At 42.7% G+C, this 26,063-nt stretch overlaps 2 protein-coding genes across 6 annotated transcripts; one reads left to right on the top strand and one right to left on the bottom strand.

The window, feature by feature from the left end:
* Positions 1 to 642: 642 nt before the first annotated feature.
* On the top strand, positions 643 to 11,593 carry VTI1B (vesicle transport through interaction with t-SNAREs 1B). The gene is given in 7 exon segments (XM_083748156.1): positions 643 to 839; positions 842 to 1,093; positions 2,462 to 2,520; positions 3,628 to 3,819; positions 6,557 to 6,730; positions 8,180 to 8,241; positions 9,960 to 11,593. Coding segments are annotated over 7 exon segments (924 nt in total). The 5' UTR covers positions 643 to 745; the 3' UTR covers positions 10,051 to 11,593.
* ARG2 (arginase 2) lies at positions 8,881 to 25,963 on the bottom strand. Of its 5 annotated transcripts, none has more exons than XM_083747601.1 (9): positions 25,830 to 25,963; positions 21,678 to 21,783; positions 20,980 to 21,052; positions 14,298 to 14,475; positions 13,041 to 13,200; positions 12,158 to 12,252; positions 11,914 to 12,018; positions 11,599 to 11,735; positions 8,881 to 10,716 (listed from the first exon to the last, which is right to left on the bottom strand). In XM_083747601.1, the coding sequence occupies exons 3-9, from the start codon at positions 20,981 to 20,983 to the stop codon at positions 10,511 to 10,513; spliced, it is 885 nt and encodes a 294-aa protein (XP_083603727.1). In that variant the 5' UTR covers positions 20,984 to 21,052; positions 21,678 to 21,783; positions 25,830 to 25,963; the 3' UTR covers positions 8,881 to 10,510. The 5 variants fall into 5 exon arrangements, with proteins under 5 accessions (XP_083603727.1, XP_083603724.1, XP_083603723.1 ...); XM_083747598.1 differs by lacking the exon at positions 25,830 to 25,963 and adding an exon at positions 23,379 to 23,536; XM_083747597.1 differs by lacking the exon at positions 25,830 to 25,963 and adding an exon at positions 23,379 to 23,502 and having other exon boundaries at positions 21,678 to 21,780.
* Between the last annotated feature and the right edge of the window lie 100 nt (positions 25,964 to 26,063).

Here is a 26,063-nt window from a genome sequence, read left to right as displayed (position 1 = left end):
TCTCACTGGCTTTAAATAGGCTAGTAGACTAGGCCACACATGCTTCTTTTTCTGGGCTCAGGGCAGTTCCATGAAATATATTTGGGAACCTGGCACTGCACCATTGTCGTGGTGATGACACCACACTGTGTGGTCCACTTGGCTTAGTCATGTTGGCTGAAGTTGCATAGCAAATGGCACCTCTGCTATTATGACAGCAAGCTCTTTGGGGCTGACTTGGACTGCGATGGAGTACTTGTATACATACAAACATGTATGTGGTGCTATGGTCTAAACTACTGAGCCTCTTGGGCTTGCCGATCGGAAGGTCGGCAGTTCGAATCCCTGCAATGGGGACCACTGTAAGCAGATGAAAACAGTAGCAGGATTCTAATAACACTTGTAATTTAGCAAATATCATGGACAACAGAGAGATATAAAATATGGGTTATGAAATAATATGCATTTGAACAAATTGACAATTGGACCCATGGAGAGGAGGGTGGGTACTCTGGAGATTCAGAGAAATCTCTAAATATGGATATGTATTTTGTATTGTTATAATTCTACACTTGTAAAATCAAATAAAAATTATGGGGGGGGGGGAGTACAAACAAATGAGCCTAACTTCCAACAGGGTGAAGACTGCTGCTTTAATCCTCTCTCCTCTGAACAGGAGGACACAAAAAAGGCTTGCATTATAAAAAAAATTGCCATAGATTATTTAAAAGCATATATTATTATTGAAAGGTCTCTTTCTATCTCCATGGAAATGATTTCCCCTCCAGAGGCTGGGCGGCGCTGTGCAAACGACACTTCCTGGCGGCGGCGCGGCTTCAGGCCCCCGGATGGCGGAACAGGGCGAGAGGGAAGGCCCCCGTCCGCTTTTCCTCCTCCCGGAAGCGCCTGCGAGAAGGTGCCGGTGATTACCAGGCCGCGGTGACCAGGCCTCAGATTCGGGCAGGCGCCGCTTTGCTCCCGCTCTCTCTTCGCGTCATGGCGGAGCGCGGCGCCGGCTCTTCGGAGCACTTGGAGCGGCTGCACGAGATCTTCCGCGGCTTGCACGGGGAGCTGCGGGGAGCCCCCGAGAGGCTGCGCGGGAGCTCGGCCGTTGGTACGTAGCAGCGGGGCCCGAGCGAGCCGGGGGACGCGGGACGGGACGAGCCGTGCGCGGCCCCTTCCGCCACCCGGTCCCGCTCCCGACAAGCCCGGGTCCTGCAGCGCTGCCGTCCGGCTAAGCGTCGGTTGCTGCAAGAGGGGTTGCCGTTGAGTTTACTTTTGCTGAACCCGCCTCTGAGCAGCATCCTGACCGAGACGCAGAAACTCGGCCGCTTCTGTTCGCAAGGAGCCCGAAGTGACCCGGGGAAAACTTCCTCGCTGATTTCTGCGTGTCAGGCGGCTGTCAAAGGAGGAGGACCCGTAATAATCATAATCATAATCATAATAATAATAGGTGACCCCGCCCTCGCTTCTAAGCGTGGTTGGAATGCGGAAGAAAGGCGAAGTTCAGCGTGGAATTTAATGCAGTTAAAAAAAAAAACCTGGTGCTCAGAAAAGAACCAGAGAGATCACAACCCCGGAAGGTTGCCTCCTACTGGCCCGATCCTAGACATTTCACAGTGGAGTTCAAATGGCTATTTTAAACAGGATGCTTATAAACGTCACATTTTGCTCTAGAATAAGAATAAGAATAATAATTTTAAAATTATTTATACCCCGCCACTCTGGGCGGCTCCCAACAGAACACTAAAAACGGAATAAAACTTTGAACGTTAAAAATTTCCCTAAACAAGGCTGCCTTCAGATGTCTTCTAAAAGTCAGGTAGCTGTTTATTTCCAGCGATCTGATGTTTCACAGTAGTTTTATACAGGGTTTTGGAGTGTCTAACTATATGCATTTTGTTCCTGTAATGAAATCCAAAATAGTTAATATAAGATATTCTGGAAACATTCATGAGTAACAGCAGACATGTCTCTCTGTTGTTTGCAGATCTGGATGTGTAATCCATCCCCTTTTTAAAAGGAGACAGAAATATTGTGTGGACGAGGCCTAGGCATTACAAATGTGCCCTCTATATCCTGTTGTATTACAGCTCTCACCAGCTTCAGCCAGCATTGCCAGCTCTTGGGGATGTTGGTGGTTGTAATCCATCATCTGGCGGACACCTTGTTGGCTGCCCCTGAATCTCCCATGTTACCTTGTTTGAAAGAGTGAGATCTAGTCACCAACCAAACTGATAGGCTCCCTGGCTGGTTGAGGACTAGGAGGATAACATATATTTTGGTAGTTATTTCTAAAGTGATTTTACATGATCAGTTAATACAGTTAGACCATGAAAAATAATTTTCACTGAAACAATGAGGTAGTCAAAGGCCATCACAAAAAATGTATACATTCTTATGTGGATTTGCACTGAGAAGTCCTTTTGGCTTTGCTGATTGTTGTGCTAATTTTTTCCATCTTTTCCATTATATTTTCTAGAAGAGAAGAAGAAGTTGATTCGAGAATTTGATGAAAAACAAAAAGAAGCGAATGAAACAGTAAGGATATGAATTGTAATTGGAGGAAGAGGGCTTTTAGAACAGCTATGGCCATTCCTGGACTGGGAAGGCCTTGTCACAGCAGTTAGTGCAGAATGCTGCAGCGTGATTGCTGACAGGAGTGAGGCCTTGCTAGCATATAACACCTGTGCTCAAGAGATCTACACTGGTTCCCAATTTGCTACTGGGCCAAGTTCAAGGTGTTACTATTGGTATATAAAGCCCTTAACAACTTGGGACCAATTTACCTACAAGATCTCCTTACCCCACCTATGCCCACTCAATCACCTCTTCAATCTGTAGAACTGGCACTACTACAGGTGCCACATAATACTTATTCTGCATTTGTAAGAACCCTCTTGTTTAGTGTGGCAGCGCCTACAATTGGAACACCCTGCCTGTTGAGATCAAGCAGGTACCTTCACTGCTGAAAATATTCTTGTTTAGACAAGCCTACCCAGATGCTTAAAAAGTTGAGGTAATTTTAATGTTCTAGTATTTTAACTTTTGTATGTTTTAATATAGGGTTGTACATTTTACTGTTTTATCTTTTGTAATCAGCTTTGAGATTTTTTACAATAAGTGCTATATAAATGTTATGAAATTAATAAAAAATATAGAGGTACGGTTGCATGCTTAAAAATTGTTGACTGACTCATCTAAGTGTAATAGTGAGTGCTGTAACAAAAGAACTATTAGATAATACTTTTAAAATTGTACCAAACAAAAAATTTCAGTATCTTTTCAGATTCTGCTATATTTTTAGAACTTTTTGTGTGCTGTCCATTTTCTGATTATTGCTTTTATGTTTTTTCAGTAATATTTTTCAATTGAAACTTTTCTTCTATTTACTTTTAGTTCTGTTTTTGTCTTTGGAGTTTTCATATTATTAGGAGGGCAAAAATAAAGAAGCTTGCTGAATATTCAGTACACCATGATTTAAACGCAGGGAATTATATATCCTATTAAGAAATTTGGGTGGGGGTAATGTTTTTACAAAATATAACACAGAGTCCTGGCTTATTAGCTATCCTCAGACTTTGCTGACTTACTTCAAGGACTTTTTTAACAAAGATTTTGGTATCTGCTTTTTAAAACTTACTAAAGCTACGGGAAATGGAAGAAGAACTGAAATATGCTCCAATGTCCTTCCACAATCAAATGATGGCCAAAATTCGGACTTACAGAAGAGAACTTGCCATGTTTCAGAGGAAGATGAAAAGTACAGATTTGGGAGTGGTTCCAGGAGGACATGGAGACCCAAAATTTGGGATCTACGCCACAGAAAATGAGCAGAGTGTGAGTACTAGGTATAAATTAACTATATTGATTTTGTTTATTTGTATTGGTGACAAAGCTCTTATGGTTCTTGCTAAGTTTAATTCTTTCCAGTATGTACAGAGGAGTTGTGACTGTATTTATTGCAACAATGCAAGTATATGGAAAAATACATAAGTTCTTCAGAAAGCGTAATTTCAGTAGTGCAAAATTAGTAGAGCTGACAATTTATTTTCTTCTTTTGATTTAAATGCATTTTTTATATTGACAACCATCAATAAGTTTTTTAAGAGCGCTGATAGGTAGGCACAGTTTTTCTTAAGTGGAAGAAAATAAACCACCGCTTCTTGTTAGAAGGAAATTGTATATTTAAAATGTTCTTTTTCTTTCTCAACAAATTCTGGATTAGAGAGAATATAGAATATTCTATATTCCAAAAGCATCTCTGAACTATGGCTTCCAAAATCTCTGTACTGTATGCATATCAGTATTGTGGAAGGCGCATATTTGAGGCATATTGATTTCACTCAAGTACTGTCAATACGTTTTCTGTGGTTATTATTGTAAAGAAAAAGCATTAAGCTGTTAAGACCGAACAGTCTGGTTGTTTTCAGCTGCACTGATTTGATAGAGTTACAGTTTTGACCTCTTAGGTGGGTTTTTGTTTTTGTTTTTGCACATAAATATGGGACAGACCACAAATACTATTGAAAACATTTGCAGCTTACTCATCAATATTGTTACCACAACTGGATGCAACATGAAAGAATATTCAATTAATGCATAAACAACAATTAAATACTAAATTAAATTCAGCAAAGTAAGTACAATTAATCACAGAAAGAGGCAGCTAAAAAGAGCAAGGCAGGTTTCCACCAGCACCCACTTAAAGACACTTTAAAAATGCATAAGCAGACAAATAAATTCAGCACTTGCCATATTTGTAAGGAAGGGGATACTTAAAATGGTGCATGTGTGATTTATACTTCTACATATGGCTCCTGATCTAACACATGGATTTAATTTCAGTTTTTAAAAAAGATAAGATTTGCCATATTGCATGCGTCTATAGCAAAGAATTCAATTTGTGTTGTGCTTCATTGTCCAGTTCTATGGAGCACATCCTTCTTTGGTATCAGCAATAAAATATTCACAGATTAAATAAAAAAGGGGTATACGGATTAAATATATTTAAGATACCACATATCAAGTTGGCCATAAATACCTCTTGCTTATGTAGGAGGCTTGCAATTGTGTCTTGATTGGAGTTATGCCATATGTTATTTTAGACTTCCGTGTTGCCCAGGTCAGATTTAGCAGTTAAAGCTAAAAGAGGATTGATTCTCCTTCTTTAATGTCTGTCAGGAAAGGAACAAACTTCATTTGACAACCTCTTTTGCAATGCCAGAGGCAACACTGAGGATCTGGGGTTCTTAAAGCTTACCTGGGGGAAAGTTCTCAAAGTTCTCTGTTCTTCTTCTTGTTATGGTATATCTTTTATTGGTTAGGACTAACTTATGTGTGAAAGAATAGTTCATCCCACCTGCTGCTTATTTAATTTTATTCTTGAGTAATATTACATGTGAGAGCTGAATAATATTCTTGAGTAATATTACATGAGAGAGCTGGAAGGAAGGAACAGAGACAGGAATTCCTTTGCTCTCATTTCTTTTTCTTAAAGAGCCCCCCCCCCCCAGTGCCTACACCCCTTCCACTAACAGCTCTCCCTTCACTCCCACAGCTCCTGGTTGAATCCTGTCTCTCAGCAATTGTCTGCTCAGGGCAGATTACAGCTACTTAAATGCACTATTAAAATCAGTTAAAACAATTCATTTTTTGATAGCAGAGAGCAGTGTGCATACACCACTGCAAATGAGAGGTGGTTTGCCAAGAGATCATAGGGTTATCTTCTCTGCTCCCCATATTTTCCTGCAGGAGTAGGGAGTTTCTCCATGGTAGAGGTCTCCTCTTACGTGTTCCAATTCCTGCCTCCTGCCAACTTGGGGAGTCTGCTTTTACTGTTATGTATATAGATTTCCACAGTCACTTTTGGTTGTTAAATGCACGATTATAAAGCATGAAGGGTAGATTATTGTATTTATTTACTATATTATATCCCATTTCCCCCACCCCAAGAAGTTCAAAGTAGCACACATGGCTCTTTGCCCCTGTATTTTATCCTCACAACAATTCTGTGAGGTAGTTTAGGCTGAGAGACAGTGATTGGCCCAAGATTATCCCGTGTATTTCGTGGCCAAGTGAGTATTTAAACCCTGGTCTTCCAGCTCTCTAACCAGGGCCTGAATTGTTTAGGTGAAGGGACAGGGAGAGATGCTCAGGTATGGAAGGAATATGTTCTCCTTACTTCTACCTTAGGTGATGAAACTGCCACAACAGTAGGGCTTGGTTTGGTATAATTGTGATAAAAGTAACAATATATTTTAATTATTTGTTCATGAGTTGCCTGCATTTTCATCAAAGAAAAATGATTGAGACAGGAAATACCTTTTCCTGCATGAGCCACTTTTTTAATATGGAAAATATGTCTCTTTGTCCATTTATTTATTTCCCCCTCAGGCATAATGCGCACATCTTTGACAATGGTAAAAGCTTAAACAGGCATGGAAATGGTCAAATGTTCTTATAAAGCAGAGATTGCCAGTCACCCATTTAGGCTGTGTCATCTCACACAGACCTTATCAGAAGGTAAAATATCTTCTCTGCCTTTTAAAAATGTGTCTTAATTGTCTCTTTTAAGACCCAGCTCCAGTCTCAGAGGGTGCTGCTGCTTCAAGGAACAGAAAGCTTGAACCGAGCCACTCAGAGCATTGAGCGTTCACACCAGATTGCTGCAGAGACAGATCAAGTTGGTACAGAGATCATTGAAGTACTTGGGGAGCAGCGGGAGCAGTTGGACCGCACCAAAGGCAGAGTGAGTGGAAAGCTTTTTTTGTTGTTTCACATGTTCGGAATAAACACATGCCAATTCAAAAGCAAGAAGCTAGGGAATTCTTTTTTAAAACACATACAGTCATATCTTGGTTCTCAAACAGAATGTGTTCCAGGAGTCCATTTGACTCCCAAAACTGTTCGAAAAGTAAGGCACAGCTTCTGATTGGCTGCAGGAGTGTCCTGCAGCCAGTCGGAAGCCGCACAGGACGTTCAGCTTCCGAAAATCGTTTGAAAACCAGAACACTTACTTCCGGGTTTCAATCGTTCAGGAACCAATTTGTTTGGGAGCCAAGGCGTTTGAGATCCAGGGTATGGCTGTATTGGTAAAAAAACTCTGTAATGAGCACATAATTTCACATCCATCCCAAAATAAGATAAACTTCAGGGTTTCTTTTTAGATCTGCACTTTTACAAGTCTGCTCATGCCTCTGATTTCCCTCAAGCCTCCTTGCTCCCCTCATGTAAGGTTTCTCTTCCCTATTTTGGGTGATTTCCCAGCTCAGCAGTCCACTTTCAGCAGCACAACTCCCATGTTTCAGGATAGCCTTTGATCCTTCAGAGAGACTTTGCAGGAGATGTGGAGTGGGAGGGAGGGAGATTGGTTCTGCAAACAACCTTCTGTTGTATCAGATGTAGGCCAGTATATCTAAAACAAGTACAAACTCCGTAATTTTGTTTCTATGCTGGCTGAATAACAGGGCTGCATGTACATACTGACATTCTGCAAGAACCCAAGAAGTGCACAAAATATTTGTTGCACTGAATCTCTGCTTACATTTTTCTAAAAGCAAGTTTTAGCCTTATGGTTGTGAATAGATGCTTGAAATTGCGTGACCGAGGCCTGCTGTAATCTGAGAAGCCTGCAGATTTGCTGAATAAGTTCAAGTGGTTGCTGGTGGGGCTTTGGTGTCTTCAGCGTTCATTGGCCCTCCTCGTGAGAGGAAAACCATGGCAAATTATACAAAATAAGAATTACGCAAATTTGCCCAGTTAACATAACTGTTATGGGTTGAAGAACTCACAGTATGTAAGATGTCTCTTGCATTATACCTATTTGCATGAGCTTAAGCCCCATTGGGGATGTTCCATTTGCCTGGGCACAGAATTTCACCATTCTTAGTACAGAGTACACATAGCCATGGTTAAAAATGACTACTTGAGACATACTAGCCTGTGCGAACATGGTAGCAGTACAGATATTTAAAACGAGTTAATCATGCCCTTGCATCATAAGTCTATTCTTATGATGCCACGCTTATTGACTGCACCTTAGGAATAAGCATTTAAGCAAACGTGCTTCAATTTGCATGTGCTTGAGCCTCATTCTGTGTACTTAATTTGTGATGCTGACCTTCAGGGGCAGGTATCCATGAGCACAAACTCAAGTTGCAACCTAATAGTAATAAATGTTGTTTTTTTTCCTTTTTAGCTGGTGAACACGAGTGAAAATTTAAGCAAAAGTAGAAAGATATTGCGCGCTATGTCAAGAAAGTAAGATGCCACTTAAATAATCAGTTATTTTGAGACTTGGATTGAATTTGGTTTTTTTTAATGTACTAAGTGCCAGCAGTCTGATTCCAGTGTGGTTCAAATGCAGCCCATCACGTTTATACAGATTTGGCCAGTTCCAAAATATTCCCTGGTGCCCAAACACTGCCTTCTCATCCTTTCATGGATCCTGAGTGTTGATGAAATAGCATTTTCTAAAAACTCTGTGGAGCAGGTACCATTTCCCCAAAAAGAATGCTGCCTTGAAATGAAAACAAACAATTACCTGCTTTGCCAGGGTGTTCCCTGTAGGAAACATGCTTGCGAAGCAGACCCTTGCAGCCATCTGATCTAAGGGGCACCAACCTATCAAAAGTGGTCTGTGGGGGTGGAGGAAAGTAAAGATCTCGTCCACTGAACCAAAAAGATTCCTCCATCTCTGCGCTAGAGAGAGATTTCTGAGCAGTCAAAAATGAAAGCACTCAAGCAGCTCTTACTGTGGTTCATTTAAATGTGCTTTTCTCTAGACTTCTTCAGTTTACAGCCTTAATCTCCCCAACCACCCAGTACATCCTAGCCCTTATATATCCCAGTTGCTAAATTGATTCTCAATGTGAACGCAAAAGAAAGCAAGGGAATGAATGCACTCAGAAAACATTTTTATTATTATTGAACTAACTGTACAAAGGGAAACATATCCGAGACAGTATTCCAGAAGATAGTGACTCTCAGTTGTGTTCTCTTGCTGAACTACAAGATACGTCTGTTAACAGCCACAATTAGGTGTGAAGCATGCCTATTCCTCTCTATGGTGCATATTCCAGATCTTTTCAGAAGTTTCTGGCCCATTATTTGGCTAACTACATAACTGCATATAAGTACTTCATGCTTATAGGAAAGGGGGAGGGGGTGAAGGTTATGGGAAAATGTTCCTGAAAATCAAAGGATGTTTTATGCTCATTTCAGGAGAAACTTTTTTGGCAGAATGCTGAATGAGGAGAGAACATATTGCACAATTGCACAGAAGCAACCTGAAAGTTTCTGAGTGGGCACTGGATACACTGCTGCCTTGGGGTTGCCATCAGGTGATAACAAAGCAGCATGTGGTGCTACTTTCCCAGCAGTACAGCAGGGAAGAGCTGTTTGGGGTAGTATCTCACAACTTTCAGATGATGCAAGCAAGCAAAAATGCAGTATAGACTCAACTACAGTTGCAGTGAATCATGGTTTGCTGTGATATCTGAATTGAGCTTTTATCGTGCTACAATTTTGTTTCTGTATCTTTTTTTGTGACAATCAATATTTTCTTGAAATTGTCACGTAGCTGGTTTGTCGCCAGCTTTTCAAGGTCTTAACTTATTTTAATTGCTGCTTTCCTGAATGTTTACATATTAAGTCAGATACTAATACATTTATGTGATTTTAAGTTAGCTTTTTATAAGGAATCCCAGGAACAATGCCGGTTTTGCTGAACTCAAATATAAGTTCTTGTTACTCTTCCCTTTTATTATTTCCTCAACATGGGATACAATCCTATATGCACTCACCTGGGACTAAGTCCCAGACTTTCTTATGCATAAATACACAATAGCTTTCACTGTCTAAATATGAAACGATGCTTCTGTCTCATCTAAGTGAGAATGATTTCCATGGGCAACATTAAATGCAAATAAGATTTTTTGTAAACCCAAATAAATCTCATGTCTTATCTTTCCTTCTAGGGTTATGACAAACAAACTGTTGCTCTCCTTTATCATCATTTTGGAGTTAGTCATTCTGGGAGGTGTTGTATACTACAAATTCTTCAGCTGAATCTTCTTGACACACACACAGCTGTTTTCAAGCCTTCCATCTATCTTAAGGACTGTATTACAATCATTGCCAAGGAACTGCTCTTCAGCAATGAAAGGAGTGGATTTTATTTACTACAGTTGAAGGACAATACTGGTGTGTTGTCAGGTCTTAACAGCATGTTCGTTTGAGAATGCTGCAGGGCTACTGAGAGGAAATGTATCTGTAAAGAAAGACGGAGGGCAGTGAAGGGATGGTAAGTTTTTGTATAATTGCAAAGTAATAAACGTTCACCTAAGCCAATGTGTTGTCTAGCTTGTAATACAGCGGTTTGGTCACGCAGTGAGAAAAGTAACTAGTCTCTCCAAAACTGGTGAACACTTCAGACTGTGGTATAGTTGGGTTTTAGCCAGTCCATTTGAGTAGATCAACAGATTTGTACATAATGCCCATTTGAAGCATCTGTTGATCCTTGAGGGTCCTACATCCGTACTTGCTCTTCACTGTCAGATTCATCTGGTGAACTGGGTGTTGGGAGATCATCAAACATGATGTGCGCTCCTTCTCTTGTCTGCCCAAAGCATGTAGCAATCACATCTACTGCAAGGTTAACTGTTGCATTCACTTCCTCCTGTGAATCTCCAAGCAGTGGATTTACTTCTACAAGGTCCATGGCTGAAAGCAGGCCTGGGAAATTAAAGAAACTGAGTTACATGGAAGACACAGAACTTAAAGCATCACTTCAGCCCAAGGGCAGATGTGGTCCACGCTATATGCAACGTCATATGGGTTTTGTATGAATGAATCCAAGGTTCCGGCCATGCATTGACTGAAATAAATTATTGCTGTTTTAAAAGTACTGCAGTATTTAGCATAATCTTATCTTGAATTTCCTTTTCAAACTGCGGCCCAAAAGCAATGATAACTGCTAGCCAGTTTGGCCCTGTTTCTAGGTTATGTTCTTGCCAGTAGCATGCAACATTGTTATAGAGATACTGCAAATAAGTAGTTAAATGTTTTAAATGATGCTGCTACATGGATCCTTAGTGTTTTAAGAGTGCCTAACAGCTATAATTAAACTGGATAAAGAGTCAAGTGAGAGATATTAGGTTCCCACCTCCCCTTGCTATGGAAGCTGCCAAGGTCCTGATAATGGAGGCTGCAAGGGAGCCTCAATGAAGGCAACCTGATGATAGAGCAGCTAAAACTATTGTTCCTGTAAGCAAGCCTCGTTTCATATGGGGAGTTTGTTAGGCATAGCTTTTAGCTGTAATAATTTAGACATTTGAGTAAAGTTGGTTTTTGTCTTGTACTAACAAGGAAGTGCAATTTTGATGTCTGAAAGCACCTGAGAACTCTCCTTATCCTTACTACTGTCCATTCCAATTTATCCTTGTTAATTTCCTTAGCATGGGGTGAATTAAGGAAGAGAACCTGAGCTTCTTTCTCATTTACACTCCGACGTTTTAAATAAACACTGAATACTTTTGTAACACAGCTGCCATGCAAGTGTTTACTTGTATCATGTTATCCAAAGCTGAAAGTAAAATGTGCTTGTCTGGTTCTTACCTGTGTTATGTATTTCCTCTGAAATGTACATGCCTTCACGATATGTTAATCCACCCAAGACAGGAGTCCCTGTTGCTGGAGCCAGAGTTGGGTCAAAGGCATCAATGTCAAAGCTCAGGTGGATTGGTCTTTGTCCTCTGTGAAGGAGAATCACTTTATAATACAGGTATAACCCATGTGAAATAAATCACATCATGGCAACTGGGGACTGATCAGTAGGATATGACAAGCTGATCGTTCACTGACACGTGAATAGGTTAAGTATTTTTTGCCTAACACCGCTTCCCAAAATGCCCATCCTCAAAAAAGTTGTACCTGCCCAGAAGGTGGTCGAATGTTCTTTCCATCACTTTGTGGATTCCCAAACGATCAATATCTCTCGTTGAAAAATACTGGATGCCATAGTTCTTCAAAATATAGCTGTTTAAAAAGAAAAAAATATAAATGTTTAAAGCTATAATGTTATACACCATACCTCTTACTGATGGCAGTAGGCCGAGTACGTATTTTTTAAAAAAATAAGAAGAAAGTTCTCCCAGTTCAGATATCCTGTACTTACTGTTCAGCAGGGTCAACATCTCTGAGGCCAATATATACAATATCTGATCGTGAAAGGCAGGGCTTTAGCCAGGAAAATCCAGGAAGCAGTGGCACCTATAGAGGAATAGAAGAATTAACGTAGTCCTGGATATTTTACACTAGGCTTGTTTACATGATGGTGTAGTGGTGATGTATAATGAACACCAAACTCAACTGTGTCAATACATACACATTTGGACCTTGAAGCTGTTTTGGCCAATTCGGGCCCAGCTGTCCTACACCTGACCTCATAGCGCAGTGCTTTGCTTGCACAATTCAATTTCAAACAGCACAGGCAAAAACGGGTCACCTGACTGTGATTGTGACACTTTGTGTTTGATAGGTGGGTGGCATTAACCTGTCTTCAGCCACAAGTTGGCATACATGGTTCTCTCTTGATTCTGATCTCACAACTCCATGAGGTGAGCAAGTCACCTTCTAACCTAAGGTCACCCAGTGAGTTTCATGGCTGAGCTGAGAATTGAACCCTGATTGCCTATATCTTAGTCCAGAAGAACAAAAAGTATCTAGCACATGAAAGGGAGTTATTGCGACTGCAATATGCTGTTTTCTAAATGGGGGCTGCATGTGAGGAAATAGTAGCACATCTTTTATGCTAAAATCATTTCCAGCATAGGGCAGGGTCTGGTGTTCCCAGCTAGGTTCTATGCAGACATCAATAATAATTGAACTACCTGTCTCCTTCTGGGGGTTATTTCTATATAATGTTCTAGATTTAAAATTAAATTGCTCAAGATTGTAGGGTAAGTTAAGATTGGACTTTAATGCCTGCCTTACAAACATGGTACAAAACAGAATTCATAAAATCTATTTTATAGCTGTCCAGCATAATCCCCACTTACTTTATCTTGAAGTTCTCTTAAAAGGAATGAGACTGGCTGTCCATGGAGATTTCCTGATGGGGTTGTGAGTGGAGTGTTAATGTCAGCATGTGCATCAACCCAGATCACACATAGGTGTGGGTACTGCCTTGAGTGACCACTGATTGACCCAAGTGCTAAACTGCAAAAAAATAAATAAATCAGATTCAGATTTTTATCAGTCCAGTTTACTTCAAAAGTTTCTTGCATTAATTTAAGTTTGGGTCAATACACTGAGAAAATTGTGAGTTTTACAAAGGAATTTGACAGCTGTACAGTATGTGTATAATTATATAACCTGGTTCCTGATATGCTAAAAAATGCGAATTCCACAATAAATTCTACCTAAGGGTTGTTGGGGTTCTTTTTGCAGCTGTTGGAGGTTGCCTTTCTGGCAAAGCTAAAGCAGTTTACCTGTTCCTCATATCTGGTTCTTACAGGCACTGATAGATACCTTGCTGTGCCTCCTCTGAGAATAATAAATAAAACAAGTTCATTTACTAAATGAACTTTGTGTGTGTGTGTGTGTGTATACATACAGTCACATCCTTTTATAAACAGTACCCATCACTTCATAAGAATGTAAGGACAGCTTTGCTGGATCAGACCAGATGCCTTTGGGAAATCTTGCAACCAGCAGATGAAGACAATAGCCCCCTCCCACTATTGTTCTCCAGCAACTGGTATGGTAGAGGGATAGCCCTAGAGCAGAGTTTCCAAAACTTGGGTTTCCAGCTGTTCTTGGACTACTATTCCCCTCATCCCTGACCACTGGGCATGCTGGATGAGATAATGAGAGTTACTAGTCCAAAAATAGCTGAAAACTCAAGTTTTGGGAAACCCTGCTCTAGAGGATCACAAGGCTGCAAATAAGAGACCTCCAGTGATGGGCTTCATCAGAGAGCTCTGCAATATCCTGTGGCCCCAGAGATGCTCTCACAGGGGACCGAAGATAGTGCCATTATTCTGGGATAAATCCCCGAGATCTAGCAGCTCTCCAAGCCTAACAAAAGCCTACTGTGCATGCTTATTATTGACCATTATTTTATATCAGGCAAAACTGATTCGTATTTGCCACCAAGGGACAACAATTTAACACTTGACAGTGGCCTGTCACTTTCAATCAGTCAACAGGAATTTGAACTAACGAATCCAGTTGAGGAGTGAGCTTTACCCAAAGCTCTTTGAGACTTATTTCATTCAAGAGACCATCTTCCTCACGGATCCCTCCCAACTCACCTGTGATCTCCTCCAATGGTTACACAGCTATGGCCAGCGGCAACAGCTCCATTCACCGTGTCTGCCAGAACTTGGCTAGCTGATCCCACGGAGCGTGGGTTTATGATTAGGTTGTTGTAGAGATCATCGTTGGGCACCTGGGTGAAATTTAAATCTCCAAGATCATACACCTGGCAACCTGGGGAAAAGAAGAAAACACATAATTGCACTTGCCCAGTCCAGTGACAGGAAATACTGGTGGTTAGTATTAACTTGGTTAATGAAGGTAGGTAAACAGCTGCTTTGCAACCGTGTTGCTCGTTATTCAAGGATCCTATAGGACAGGCTTCCTCAAACCCGACCCTCCAGATGTTTTGAGACTATAATTCCCATCATCCCTGACTAGCTAGGCCCTGCTGGCAAGGGATCATGGGAGTTGTGGGCCAAAAACATCTGGAGGGCCAAGTTTGAGGAAGCCTGCCATAGGACTTGGATAATAATCCCACCTTCATATTTGTAAGATAAGAGTAGATATGTTGACCAATGTCTGGATTTTCACTGCACCCAAACACTTTATTCAGAAGCAGGGGCAGAGCAAGTTTGTGCTAATGTAATTTGCTGCTGGTGCCCAGACTTTGTGGGCAGATGTGTCACTGTGTTCAACAACAGGGCTTGCCACTGAACATCAGCTTTGCCACCATCCCATAGGTCACACCCATGGCTGCTGTGTTAGAAATACAGTCAGTCCGTGCATTCCCCTGAACCAGTCTCTACTTCAGCTCCTACACACACCCTCTCCTTTGGTTAAGGTAATTGGACCTCAGCAGTCCAGGACTTGCCTGATGAATGTCATCTTCACTCGGACTTCGGGAAACCCTAAGCCTTTGCTATTTATAGGCCTAATATCTATATGGTGTGAAGTGTTTGCAAGCCCCTGCTCCCATTCTACGGCTGCCTACACGTTTGAATAAGGAAATATTTTCAAAACAAGGACATAATACCCCCACTGTTTCTATCTTGATTCCTGCCCACCTACAAACTTAAAAAGATTTGATCAGATGGGAGTATAGTCATTTACAGGAAACCTGGGATAGCTCAGTCGGGAGAACATGAGACTCTTAATCTCAGGGTCATGGGTTCAAGCCCCACGTTGGGTTATTGCATTACAGGGGGTTGGACTAGATGACCCCTGTGGTCCCTTCCAGCTCTACAATTCTATGAAAGCTTCACTGTAGTAGAAAAACAGATTAAAGACATATTAAAGTGAAATTTAAATGTTAACTGAACCCCACTAAACTAACTTTACATTTCTTGCTTTAGCTTGTTACTTTATACTGGAAAATTGGATCAATATTTAAAATATTCCTTATATACAGATCGTTCTTTTACACAGAGCTCTCCATGATCTCGCATCCAGTGTGCTGACCAGATCCACACTTATTTAGCTTCAGTAAAGCTATAGCTTCCGGTTTCTCAGATTAGCCATAAAATAAGTATCTTCAGTTAACAAGACCCACCTCCCCAAAATTATGGGGTAATCCATGTAGTACATTTAGTGTGATTATTACATAAGTGCAAAGGGAATAACAGCACAGAAACACAAAACACAGTTAAAGATTAACAAAATGAAGACTGGTCACCAAACCTACAGTGCATATATTTTTGGCACTGTGCTCTCTTTATCTCAAAAGGATGATCAGCCCAGATAAAACCCACATCATTTGGCATTACAATGCATTCAAAATCAGTCAGTCTACAAACATCAAACCTGCAAAGTTGCATCACAACCTGATGCAATGGCAGTGTACTAGGTCATCATGTGCAGATAGTGTTAGTGTGCTGAAGCCTTGAGACACAGTCACCTGACACCAAGCCTGCCTCTTCTATAGGTTGGCTGCACAAGGAGTTTCTGGCAAGGAGCCAGGAGAGAGAGAAAGTGTAATTATGAAGCCATTTATATTCAGCTAGTTTCACTTACTTTATCCCTTTAAGGGTTTTTTCTTCTTCTCCCTCCTGCTTTTTGTTTGGAGCTCTCCCCTGAACAAGACCAAATAAATGGAAAACCAGGGAAATGTCCATGTTCCCATGATCAGCATTTATCTATCCTATGAAATCTGAGCTCTCTCCTGAGCAGAAATTATACTGGTGTGTCAATACTGAATGCCGATTGCTAAAAAAAGGGGGGGGGAATTGGCACTTGCTTTAATATTTGATTTGATCAATACTGCAGGGTGTGTAGCAGGGGCTCCCACTTTACGGGGCAGAAGGGACTTCAGACCCCACAATATTTCTAGGGTGCTGTCATCCCCCAGCACCTCCAGCGAGTGCAGGAGGCGTGGAGGGCCTTCACACTCCCCATCGCAAATGCCAGAGTGCTCTGGCAATCCTCAAAGGGACATCTGTGTGTCCTGGCTGGGGGGGGGAGCACTGCACAATGCCCCCTCCTCCCAATTTTGGGACCAGCTCTGCACATCTGGTGTGTAGGTGATCTCAATTGCATGTGAACCTTATAGCTTCATTTGCTTCCAAATTATCAAGTCTCATTAAAGCAAAACTGAAATGGCCTGTGCTTGACAGCTATGTAAATTAGGGTTTAAAGCCAATTTAAGCAAAGGCAAAAATTCCTAGCTATGGAGAGACACCAATGGGTGTATTGCACGTTATGTAACAGACTCTGACGTTTATGTATGTCAACAGAAATGTTACAAAAGAAAACTCCAATGTGGCACTGATAAGTTGATTCATTGGCAAGCATGACAACAATGTGACGGAGGCCCAATAAGAACAGGAAGTTGAGACGACACTACAGAAAGCAATTGTCCCTTTTTCTATGTTTTTGTGTACGTACACTATTCATCTTGCTTTGCCACTTCATCATAAGTTGGGAGTGAGTCACAACTGCTCTTCCATTCTTTTGAATGGATCTAATTTTCATTTGTGAGATACGTAACAATACCTTGTGGCTCTGGAATTTGTAACTGCAAGGTTTGCTCTAACATAACCAAGCTGAAAAGATTAGTCAGTGAATCATGTGACAGAATTAACCTCGTTTCCTAACAAGAAGTAGAGGTTAAATCTGCACTTGTCTGGGTTGCAAGGATTGCTCAAGAGAAGCATACTATCATCAGTTGATGACATCACCTTTACCATACTTCACAAGTCGCAGCCACTTTTCCAAGCTGTACTTCTCTAAACTACTGAGAAAGAGCTTTCAGTTATGAAACTACTGCTGTTAAGTCATGTCTGTACTTCTGTATCAGAAGGAGGAAAGCTGTACCAATCTACAGCAAAGGCAAAGTATCTAAAGGTGCTACAGGAATTTTTATTTTTTAGTTACCAAATACACTTGGAGCCACTGCTCTTCATTTTTCAGCAGCTTTATAACAAAGCTTCTTTTTGTTCATCCCCCCCCCCCCCTCAAAGAACAGATAAACAGAATCAATCTCTTCTGAAAGGAGTGGAAGAATACACATGACAAAGAGCAAAATTTGGTAAATTTTGAAGCACTTATATGTGTTTTCCAATGCACTTTTGGATGTTCCAAATCCACCCCAGATTAAGGTTACCAGAATTTTTTTTTCAAAGAATCTGGGGACACTTTTTATTTTTGAAAAGAGAAAAAGAGTTATTTTTTAAAAGTTATTTAAAAAACATATTAAGAATATCTTCTCTTCTGCAGTCTCCAGTCATGCGGCCTTCCTCTGGGCCCCGGCCTGCTCTCTTGGAGTGCTAGCCGCCATGGAGTAGGCTCAGGACGGGCCTGGGCTCGGCCACATGTCCATGCCCTCCCAGTGCCCTCCTACCTCTCCTGCTCAGCGGCAGCTGCAGCGGCAGCAGTGCGGCAAGGTTGGGGATCCCCTCTTTTTTCTCCCTCCTTTCTCTATCTCTTCCTTCTCCTTCTCTTGTACTCCTTCTCCCTACGTCAGCTCCAGGGTTTTCCTGACCCCGGAGTGCCAGTGGGCAGTCGGCCAGGTGGCTGGGCACTCTTGTGCCTGGCTCGATTTGGGTCGCATGGAGGGGTGTCAGCAGTTCCCCCAGTTGACACACTGGGTGTCCCTGGTTCCCCCTTGGCAGTGGCAGTGCCAGCAGCAGTCTCAGCAGCCTGGAGCCAACCTGGTAGCACAGTTGGCTCTGGCTGGCTTCAGAAGCAGCTCGCTGCCATGGCGCCCACCATTTTGCCTCGCTGGAAGTCCTCATATGAAGTGTCTTGTGCTGTTGAACGAATCACACAAGATTCATTCCCTACTAATAAATCTACCACACTTAAAATATAAATCCGGGGACATTAAATGAAATCCGGGGACATTCTGGGGACGGATTTTGTCCGGGGACAGATTTGTAAATCCGGGGACTGTCTCCAGGAAACGGGGACGTCTGGTAACCATACCCCAAATAACAGCAGTAGAATGCAAACAGGGCCAATGCACAGCTCAATTGCAAGTCCTAACTCATAGTTTTCTAAAGCAGTGGCAGGCAGTTGCCTAATGCATAGACTACTTTTTGCATATAGTCGTACCTTGGAAGTCAATCAGAATCTGTTCCAGAAGTCTGTTCAACTTCCAAAACATTCGAAAACCAAAACACGGCTTCTGATTGGCTGCAGGAAGCTCCCTTGGAGTTTTGTAGCAGATTCTGAACAGCTGATGGATCTGCATAGTTAGTTGCCTAATCTATATGGTGGTACCTTGGTTTATGAACTTAATCCGTTCCGGAAGTCCGTTCTTAAACCAAAGCATTCTTAAACTAAGGCATGCTTTCCCATAGCAGCAGGGGACTCAATTTACAAATGGAACACACTCAACAGGAAGTAGAACATGATCATATTCCAAGGCAAAGTTCACAAACCAAAACACCTACTTCTGGGTTTGCAGCGTTCTTAATCCAAGTTGTTCATAAACTAAGCTGTTCTTAAACCAAGGTACTACTGTATATGCTTTGACAATCATTTGAAGTATTTTCACAATTCACACTGTATGTTTTTTGAAATTCACAATATGAAAAAAACTGTACACTGTTTGTGAGGATGAGTCAAATGGCTATAACAAACATATCCAGATCAGACAATTAACATTAAGATCAGTTCAGATGGCAAATGTTTCAAAATGTTCAATGTTTCAGGAAACTGAAATGCCTGACCAATCAACTTTTTTCATTCCTGATATAATTGCACAAATCCAAGTTTTGTGTGAATTGCAGGTAAGGTACCTGTAAGATAGTGACTAATGCTGAGTCACAGAATAATAACTACACTGATTTAAAAGGGTTTGGCTAAAATGACAGCTGTGCTGCCAATTACATAACTTTCTGGAAATCAGGCACTGCCAGTAGAAGAGACTCATAAGGGACATTAGCACATACTTCTCTCATTCATTCATTCATCCATTCATTCATTCACCAAAACCACAAAAGGAGTATGCTAAGACTTAGCATCGAAAGAAGTCCAACTCAACACAGTGAATTCAAGTTATTGGATGCAGAAAACTATGAGCTTTAGGCCTGGTTTTGGTAAATAAACAACTTCAGTCACTCTGTGAGATTACTTCTGCTGGAATAGACATGGGCAAATTGTTGATTCTCCAACATCACAAATGCAATATAAAAGTAATATTAAATCTTGATTCCTTGGCTGGTCATACCATTGAGTTGAATGAGGTAGCTGTGCCAGACAGGGTTTTTTTTGGGGGGGGGGATGACAATACATTGATTTGTTAAATCATTTAATTTATTATGTTATTATATTTTTACTCCCAGGAAGAGGCACTTGTAGGATTCCCCCCCCATTGCCAAAATTGGGTATTAAGTATCTTGTTGGGGGGGGACTTTTGTTGTTTGCCTCCTGAGTCGAGTGTGAATTTCATGCTCTTTATTCAGTTCATAATAGCAATGAATTAAACTTTCCCCAAAACGTCTAGCCGTATATACATTATTTACACAATGGGCCCCGTATGAATGGCTAATTCCGGGCTGCTCCTTTAGGCCAATCAGGTCGCTGATTCACTTCCACCTGGATTGGGTGGCTCCTGCGGACCAATCAGACTGCTGCATTCTGGATCCTATTGTTCTAGGATTCAGTACATAACACCTCCCATCAAAATGTCTTAAGCCAACTGTGCCTTAGGGCAGCTTCTGCTTTTATTTGAACCCAAAATTCCAAAAAAACAACAACAATTTATCTAAGCTGAAATAAGGACATTGCCTCTGGCTACACAAGCATTTCATTCTCTGCATACAGACAAAGAAGAAAATTTATGAGGAGGAAAGGGAAGGTCACACTAGGAGCCTCTTGAGTTCCTTTGCCTCCTTATTGAAAAGCCCCTCAGAGGACACATGCCACCTCTTTCATATGTACATCAGGCTTCAAATTGAGAGGGCTTTCCTCTCAAAGAAAGGAGGTTTGTATTTCTGCAGAGAGTGCCAAATCTCTCCCAACAGCTAACTTTTGCATTAAAGAGACTCAATCAGTCATGGGGGGTGGGGGAGAACTCACTTACCTTCTCTATGAAAAGCAATTGTTGGGGATGTAGCTTGGTGGTACACACTGAAGTTCCCTCGGCATCTCCAAGTGGGACTTGCCTGAAACCCTAGAGAGTCGCTATGTGGACAAATACTGAGCTGGAGCGATCAGTGGTCTGACTGGGTCTAAGGCAGCCTGCTATGTTCCTACGGGAGAGGCGGTTTCTTTCAAAATAAACCTCTTACTTACCCATGCCAGTCAGCTTCCCCACCAGCCCTGCATTTCTTATGGCTGCTGGACCGTGATCCACTCCTCTCCTTTTCTGGAGGAAGACAAAACAGGAAAGGAGCGGTGATGCTATGCGCGCCTCCGGGAAAGCGGAGAAGCGGACGCCGCTGAGTCACAGTGCCGAAAGAGAAGCGCGTGGAAATTTCCACGCTCGGGAAGCCGGTTGCCCGGTGCGCGCAGGAACACTCCCCCGCCCGCAGCTAACATTGCTCCGACCGTCCTTCCCTTTAAAGATATACGCATCTTATAACACCCCCCCAGCCAAAAAATATCACTGTGCGGATCTTAAGGATTCCATCCCTGCCCCAAGGACCACGTGCGGTCCTCCTCCAGCATTATGGCGAAGCGTCACTCGCCCCAAGGAGGGCTTGGGCCTCACGGATCACCCCCAGGCGGGAGGGAGGATGCTGTCCTTTTAGAACGTAGTTTAGTTAAACCGCGGCCTCCCTGGTCTTAGTCCAGCACTCTAACCACTACACCAGACTGCCTTTCCTTTTCTGTCTCCCCTCCCCTTGCCCCCCCAGCTCTGTTCCTCCTACCTGCGCTCGGCTGCAATAGAGTTACAGCCTTTTACCTTGAGTGAAGGCCCACCTATCCCTCTGTCTCCAACACCCAAACACCGCCTCGTTCCCCCCCCCTACCCCGCAGTGCTCACTCACCTGTCCCCTGGAGAAAGGGGCTCCGATGAGGGCCACCGAGTGCGCCGGTCTCTTCTGGACTTGTATCGAGGAGCCCGCCTGCTGCTTGAGGAGCCGCGCGAAGCTGCTGCGAAGCGACATGACGGAGGTGATGATGTGCAAAACACCGAGGAAGAGGAACCGGATCGCTCGCTCCTTATAAGCAGCCGGCTCCGCTAGCTGAGCAGGCGAGGCAGCGCACACGCCCGGCCCTTTCCCCGCCCCGATGCTTCCTTGCCCGCCCCCTGGCCGCCTCCCCGGGCTGCTCTCGCCATCCGGCCAATCGCCGCGCAGCTCCGCGGAGGTGTGCCTCCGAGTGCCCCCGGGGGTGCCGAGACCCGGGGCAGAATCGTGACCAACCTGCTTTGGCTGCCTTTGGGACGCACGTCCCCCTCTCTCCACACCCCCCTCCCGCACACACCCCTCTCTTCTCCTGCTGCGGGTCGCTTGCCCTTTCAGAGTTATTCCATGCACGCCATGCTCATCTACATTTCTTTTAAAAATATATTTGTAACTCCCCCCCCCCACGCCCGTCCAAAGGGTCAAGCAAGACATTTCAAAGACCATTTGTGAAGCCTGGACGGTTCACACTGAATTGCATCATCTCTCAATCTTCAAGTAAAGAGGTGCGTTCGGACACACCCCTTTTATATACCATCTTTTCCTCCAGGAGATCAAGATATTGTACACGGTTCTCCACCCCCACCCCCATTTTATTCTCACAGCACCCCTGTGAGGTAGGGTAAGCTGAGAGACTGTGGCTGGCCGAAGATCACCCAGTGAGCTTCATGGCTGAGTGAGGTTTCTAACCAGGCCCGAGTCCAACACTCTAACCACTCTTATCACTGACCCTCACAAAACCATAATCCACACGGGCCTGAGGATTGGAAAAGATAGCATAGCTAGAGGGAAGAAACGCTGCTACATACTCCCACACTGCAACTGTTAAACCATTTTTGCTCCATTACTATTTCCAATGCTATGGCTTGGATGTTTTAGGGGTTTCCGTTGTTCCCAGTCCTGAAATCTATTGAAGGATGCTACACAAGTGTTTGAAATCAATCATCAAAATAAAGGTAAGAATTAAAGAAATGGGATACTTTAATTCCAGTTAGAAGTCGTAGGATTGCAGTGGGAGAGCAATCTATCGCCTCGCTTGAGGAACAGGGGCTATTCCTGTTTCTAAAGAGATTTCCTCTGCCTTCTTGAGTGGCACCCATTGCCGTGTAGGATCTCGAAGTCTTCCGGCCCTACAATCTGCTGCTTGGACTGCAGGCGCGGGGCATGAACCCAGTACCTCGTCGTACGTGCGAAGCGTCGCCCCTCGCTGGTCCGCCCTGGGAGTCCGCCTCTACCGCCCCGCCCCCAGCGCTAGGTCCCTGAGATAGGGACGGGGCAGCCGGACTCCAGCCAGCTCTCCGATTACCAAAGCTGGCCGCCTTCCAATAAAGAGCCCGGGACCACTTCCTATCTCTCGATTGCCATCTCTGGAAACGTCCTGGAGCCAGTTCCCACCCGGCTCCTTCTCTATATATCGGCACTTTTCAAAGTTTCGCGGTCTAATCAAAGCTCACTACCTAGTTCACACACACACACACACACACACACAGAGAGAGAGAGAGAGAGAGAGAGAGAGAGAGAGAGAGAGAGAGAGAGAGAGAGAGAGAAAAGTACCCGCCTCACAATTTTTCTCCTAGGGAAAATAACGATGAAAGGGCGCGACTGACATGAATCATCTTAAACAGACGCTGCTGTGAAAAGCTCATAAGCCGCTATTCTGCAGGGTCCCGTCCCCCCCCCCCCCGGAACTCGGGTCTTGCCGGCTGCCACGCGCCCATTCTGACACACGCGCGACACTCCTGAGTCACACAAAAGGGCCTGGAACCGGCAGCCGCGCAGCATTCCGGCCCTGCCATTGCCCCAGTTCGGAACTCTCCCTTGCGCACTCGCAAGCACCCTCCCAGCTCTCCTGGCTTAAAGGAGTACCAATCAATAATAACAAAACGCTTTCCTGTGTATTAGCCTATGTTCTACAAGAGATCATTATCTTAAAGCAAATTATATATATATATATATATATATATATATATATATATATATATACGAAAGCATATATATATATATATATATATATATATATATATATATAAAATCTGGTCTTCCTTGTGAATTACAGATTTTATTCTGGATAGTCTCCAAAGAGCTTAGCCATGTTGGCATATAAGCAGGATATCATAGAACCATAGAATTGTGGAGTTGGAAGGGATCACGAGGGTAATCTAGTCCAACCTCCTGAACCAGAAGCCATGGCCCTGAGATCAAGAGTCTCATGCTCTGCCAACTTATTTATCTATCCAGTGCTTTTTTTCTTTAAAAAAATGTTTAGGGGTACTCTCATTTTGCTACTCATATTGAAATACTGCGGCTCAATGAGGCCAAACTTAGATTCACAAAATGCTTAGGGGTATGCGTACCCCTGGGGGGGGGGAGTGCTCTCTCTTTCTCTCTATATATAAATGTGTCATTCAAAAGTAAGTCCTACTGGTTTACTCAGCCAGGTTTACTCCCAGAAAAATGGTGTAGCATTGCAGCCTCAGTATAGTTCCACAAACTTAGTTTTCTCTAGATGTTATCATACACCTAATTCATAGGTTCCTCTGAGTTAGATTAAAAGATATGACACTGCCTTATATTGAGACACAATTATGTACTCTCCAAATCAGCACTAGATTCCTCACTTCATGGAAACCTACCATTCAGGACATGGAAAAACACCAATCAATCTTGTAATTATCACGACTTGCTAGTGGATAATTCAGAGTAATTAAAACAAACCTACCCTGCAGGCTGCAGCTCAGGTTCTGGGAATCTGTCACCCTCCAGATGTCAGCTGTTTACACACCATACATTTAAAGCTTATTTAGAGCACATCTTCCCCAAAGAATCCTGAGAACTGTAGTTAGTTAAGGGTGCTCGGAATTTTGTTTAAATTGTACACTGGATTTTTTTTGTTCATGTAAATTTTAAAGAACATGAATGTATTTCATGTTCTTTTTATGGTGAAGATACATCCTAGACTTGTTAAGTATATAAAACAGACAAGATAGAAATTGCATAAGTGCAAAACGTCTATCACATCACAACACACATTAAAAAGTTACAATTAATAGAAAACCTGAAACAACAGAGCAATATAATGAATTATGTAAGTCTATATGCAACTTAATATAGAAACTGATAGATGTACTAATGCAACTGCCATGGAAGTAAACTCCGAGGTTGCTGTTTGATGTAAATAGCAAGTTTGATTCTACTCTAAACAGTGAAAGTAGCCCTTCTATTTGTTTCATCCACGGGAGAAGATTACAATGAAAATAGTGAAATCCATGTTTACCTGGAAGTAAGTTCAACTGCATTCAGCGGGTCTTACTCTCAGGTAACTATGCATATAGCATTTCTGCACATAACTCCATTTTTCCAGGAACATCTGCACGCTAGTTGTCCCACAAGAAAATACTTTAGTTTCATCTCCAATGAGCTCCTGATTTAGTTAAGCTGGGGCTGACACACAGGGTGCGGGAGGAAGGGGGTAGTTAGCCCATCCCACCCCACAGGAACCATGACCCCTAGATTCCCAGCTTGTTTGTTTGTTTTTAAAAAAGAGCAAGTTTTGCAGAAACTGAGGCATGAGGAAAAGTGTCCAGGCATTATTCTTCTAACTTTTTGTGAGAAACTAGCCTACTCTTTTTCAGTGTTTTATTACCCCACTCAGGGCCGGATTTAGGTTTGAAGCTAATGAAGGTAATGGGGCCCTTCATATGTCCAGCTGTCCTTTGTCAACAACAAATTGTCGCTGTTTTTTGTGTGTTGAATGGTAATTTATGGACCTAATAGGTATCTAAAGCCATTTGCACATAACAAAATATGTATTTTATCAAAGTATTTGTTGAGATTAAGAAGTATATTAATAGTGAAATACAATTAATAATATAGCTTGTTTAGCTTACACGAAAAAAATTGCGGGGAATTTTAAGGTGCTACTGGAAGGATTTATTTTATTTTATTTTATTTTATTTTGTTGGGATTCTTAACGTTACGTAACATTCGTCGCTGACGTCATCCGTCATCCTTTACCTCAGAATTTACATTTTGCGCGTCTCTTTATGTCCCACGCATTGTCTGGTCCCTGCCGAAGCGGGACCAGACAAATGGCCAGCTTAGGTGTAGCCTGGGAATGAGAAAAGCGCGGACGGATCTCATGGGCTGGGAGGCGAGGCTCGCAGAGAAACATCCCCTCCGCGGTCGCCGGGCGGCCAGCACAAGAGACAGCTCCTCGCCCAGAAGGAGGCGGAGCCTCGCTACCATCGA

The sequence above is a fragment of the Podarcis gaigeae genome (genome assembly GCF_964106915.1).
Source record: "Podarcis gaigeae genome assembly, chromosome: 1".
In the NCBI taxonomy this organism is placed as follows: domain Eukaryota; kingdom Metazoa; phylum Chordata; class Lepidosauria; order Squamata; family Lacertidae; genus Podarcis; species Podarcis gaigeae.
This window is presented reverse-complemented; position numbering and strand designations above follow the sequence as displayed.

Bases quoted from the DNA above. Each gene is read 5' to 3' on its own strand.
- ARG2 (XM_083747598.1), bottom strand. From the start codon at position 23,461: ATGAGCTTTTCACAGCAGCGTCTGTTTAAGATGATTCATGTCAGTCGC. The intron at 14,476-20,979 runs GTAAGTAAGAGG...TCTTTTCCCCAG, and splicing joins GGGGAAGCTGACTGGCATGG to GTTGCCAGGTGTATGATCTT. The intron at 13,201-14,297 runs GTGAGTTGGGAG...ATTTTTTTGCAG, and splicing joins ACCATTGGAGGAGATCACAG to TTTAGCACTTGGGTCAATCA.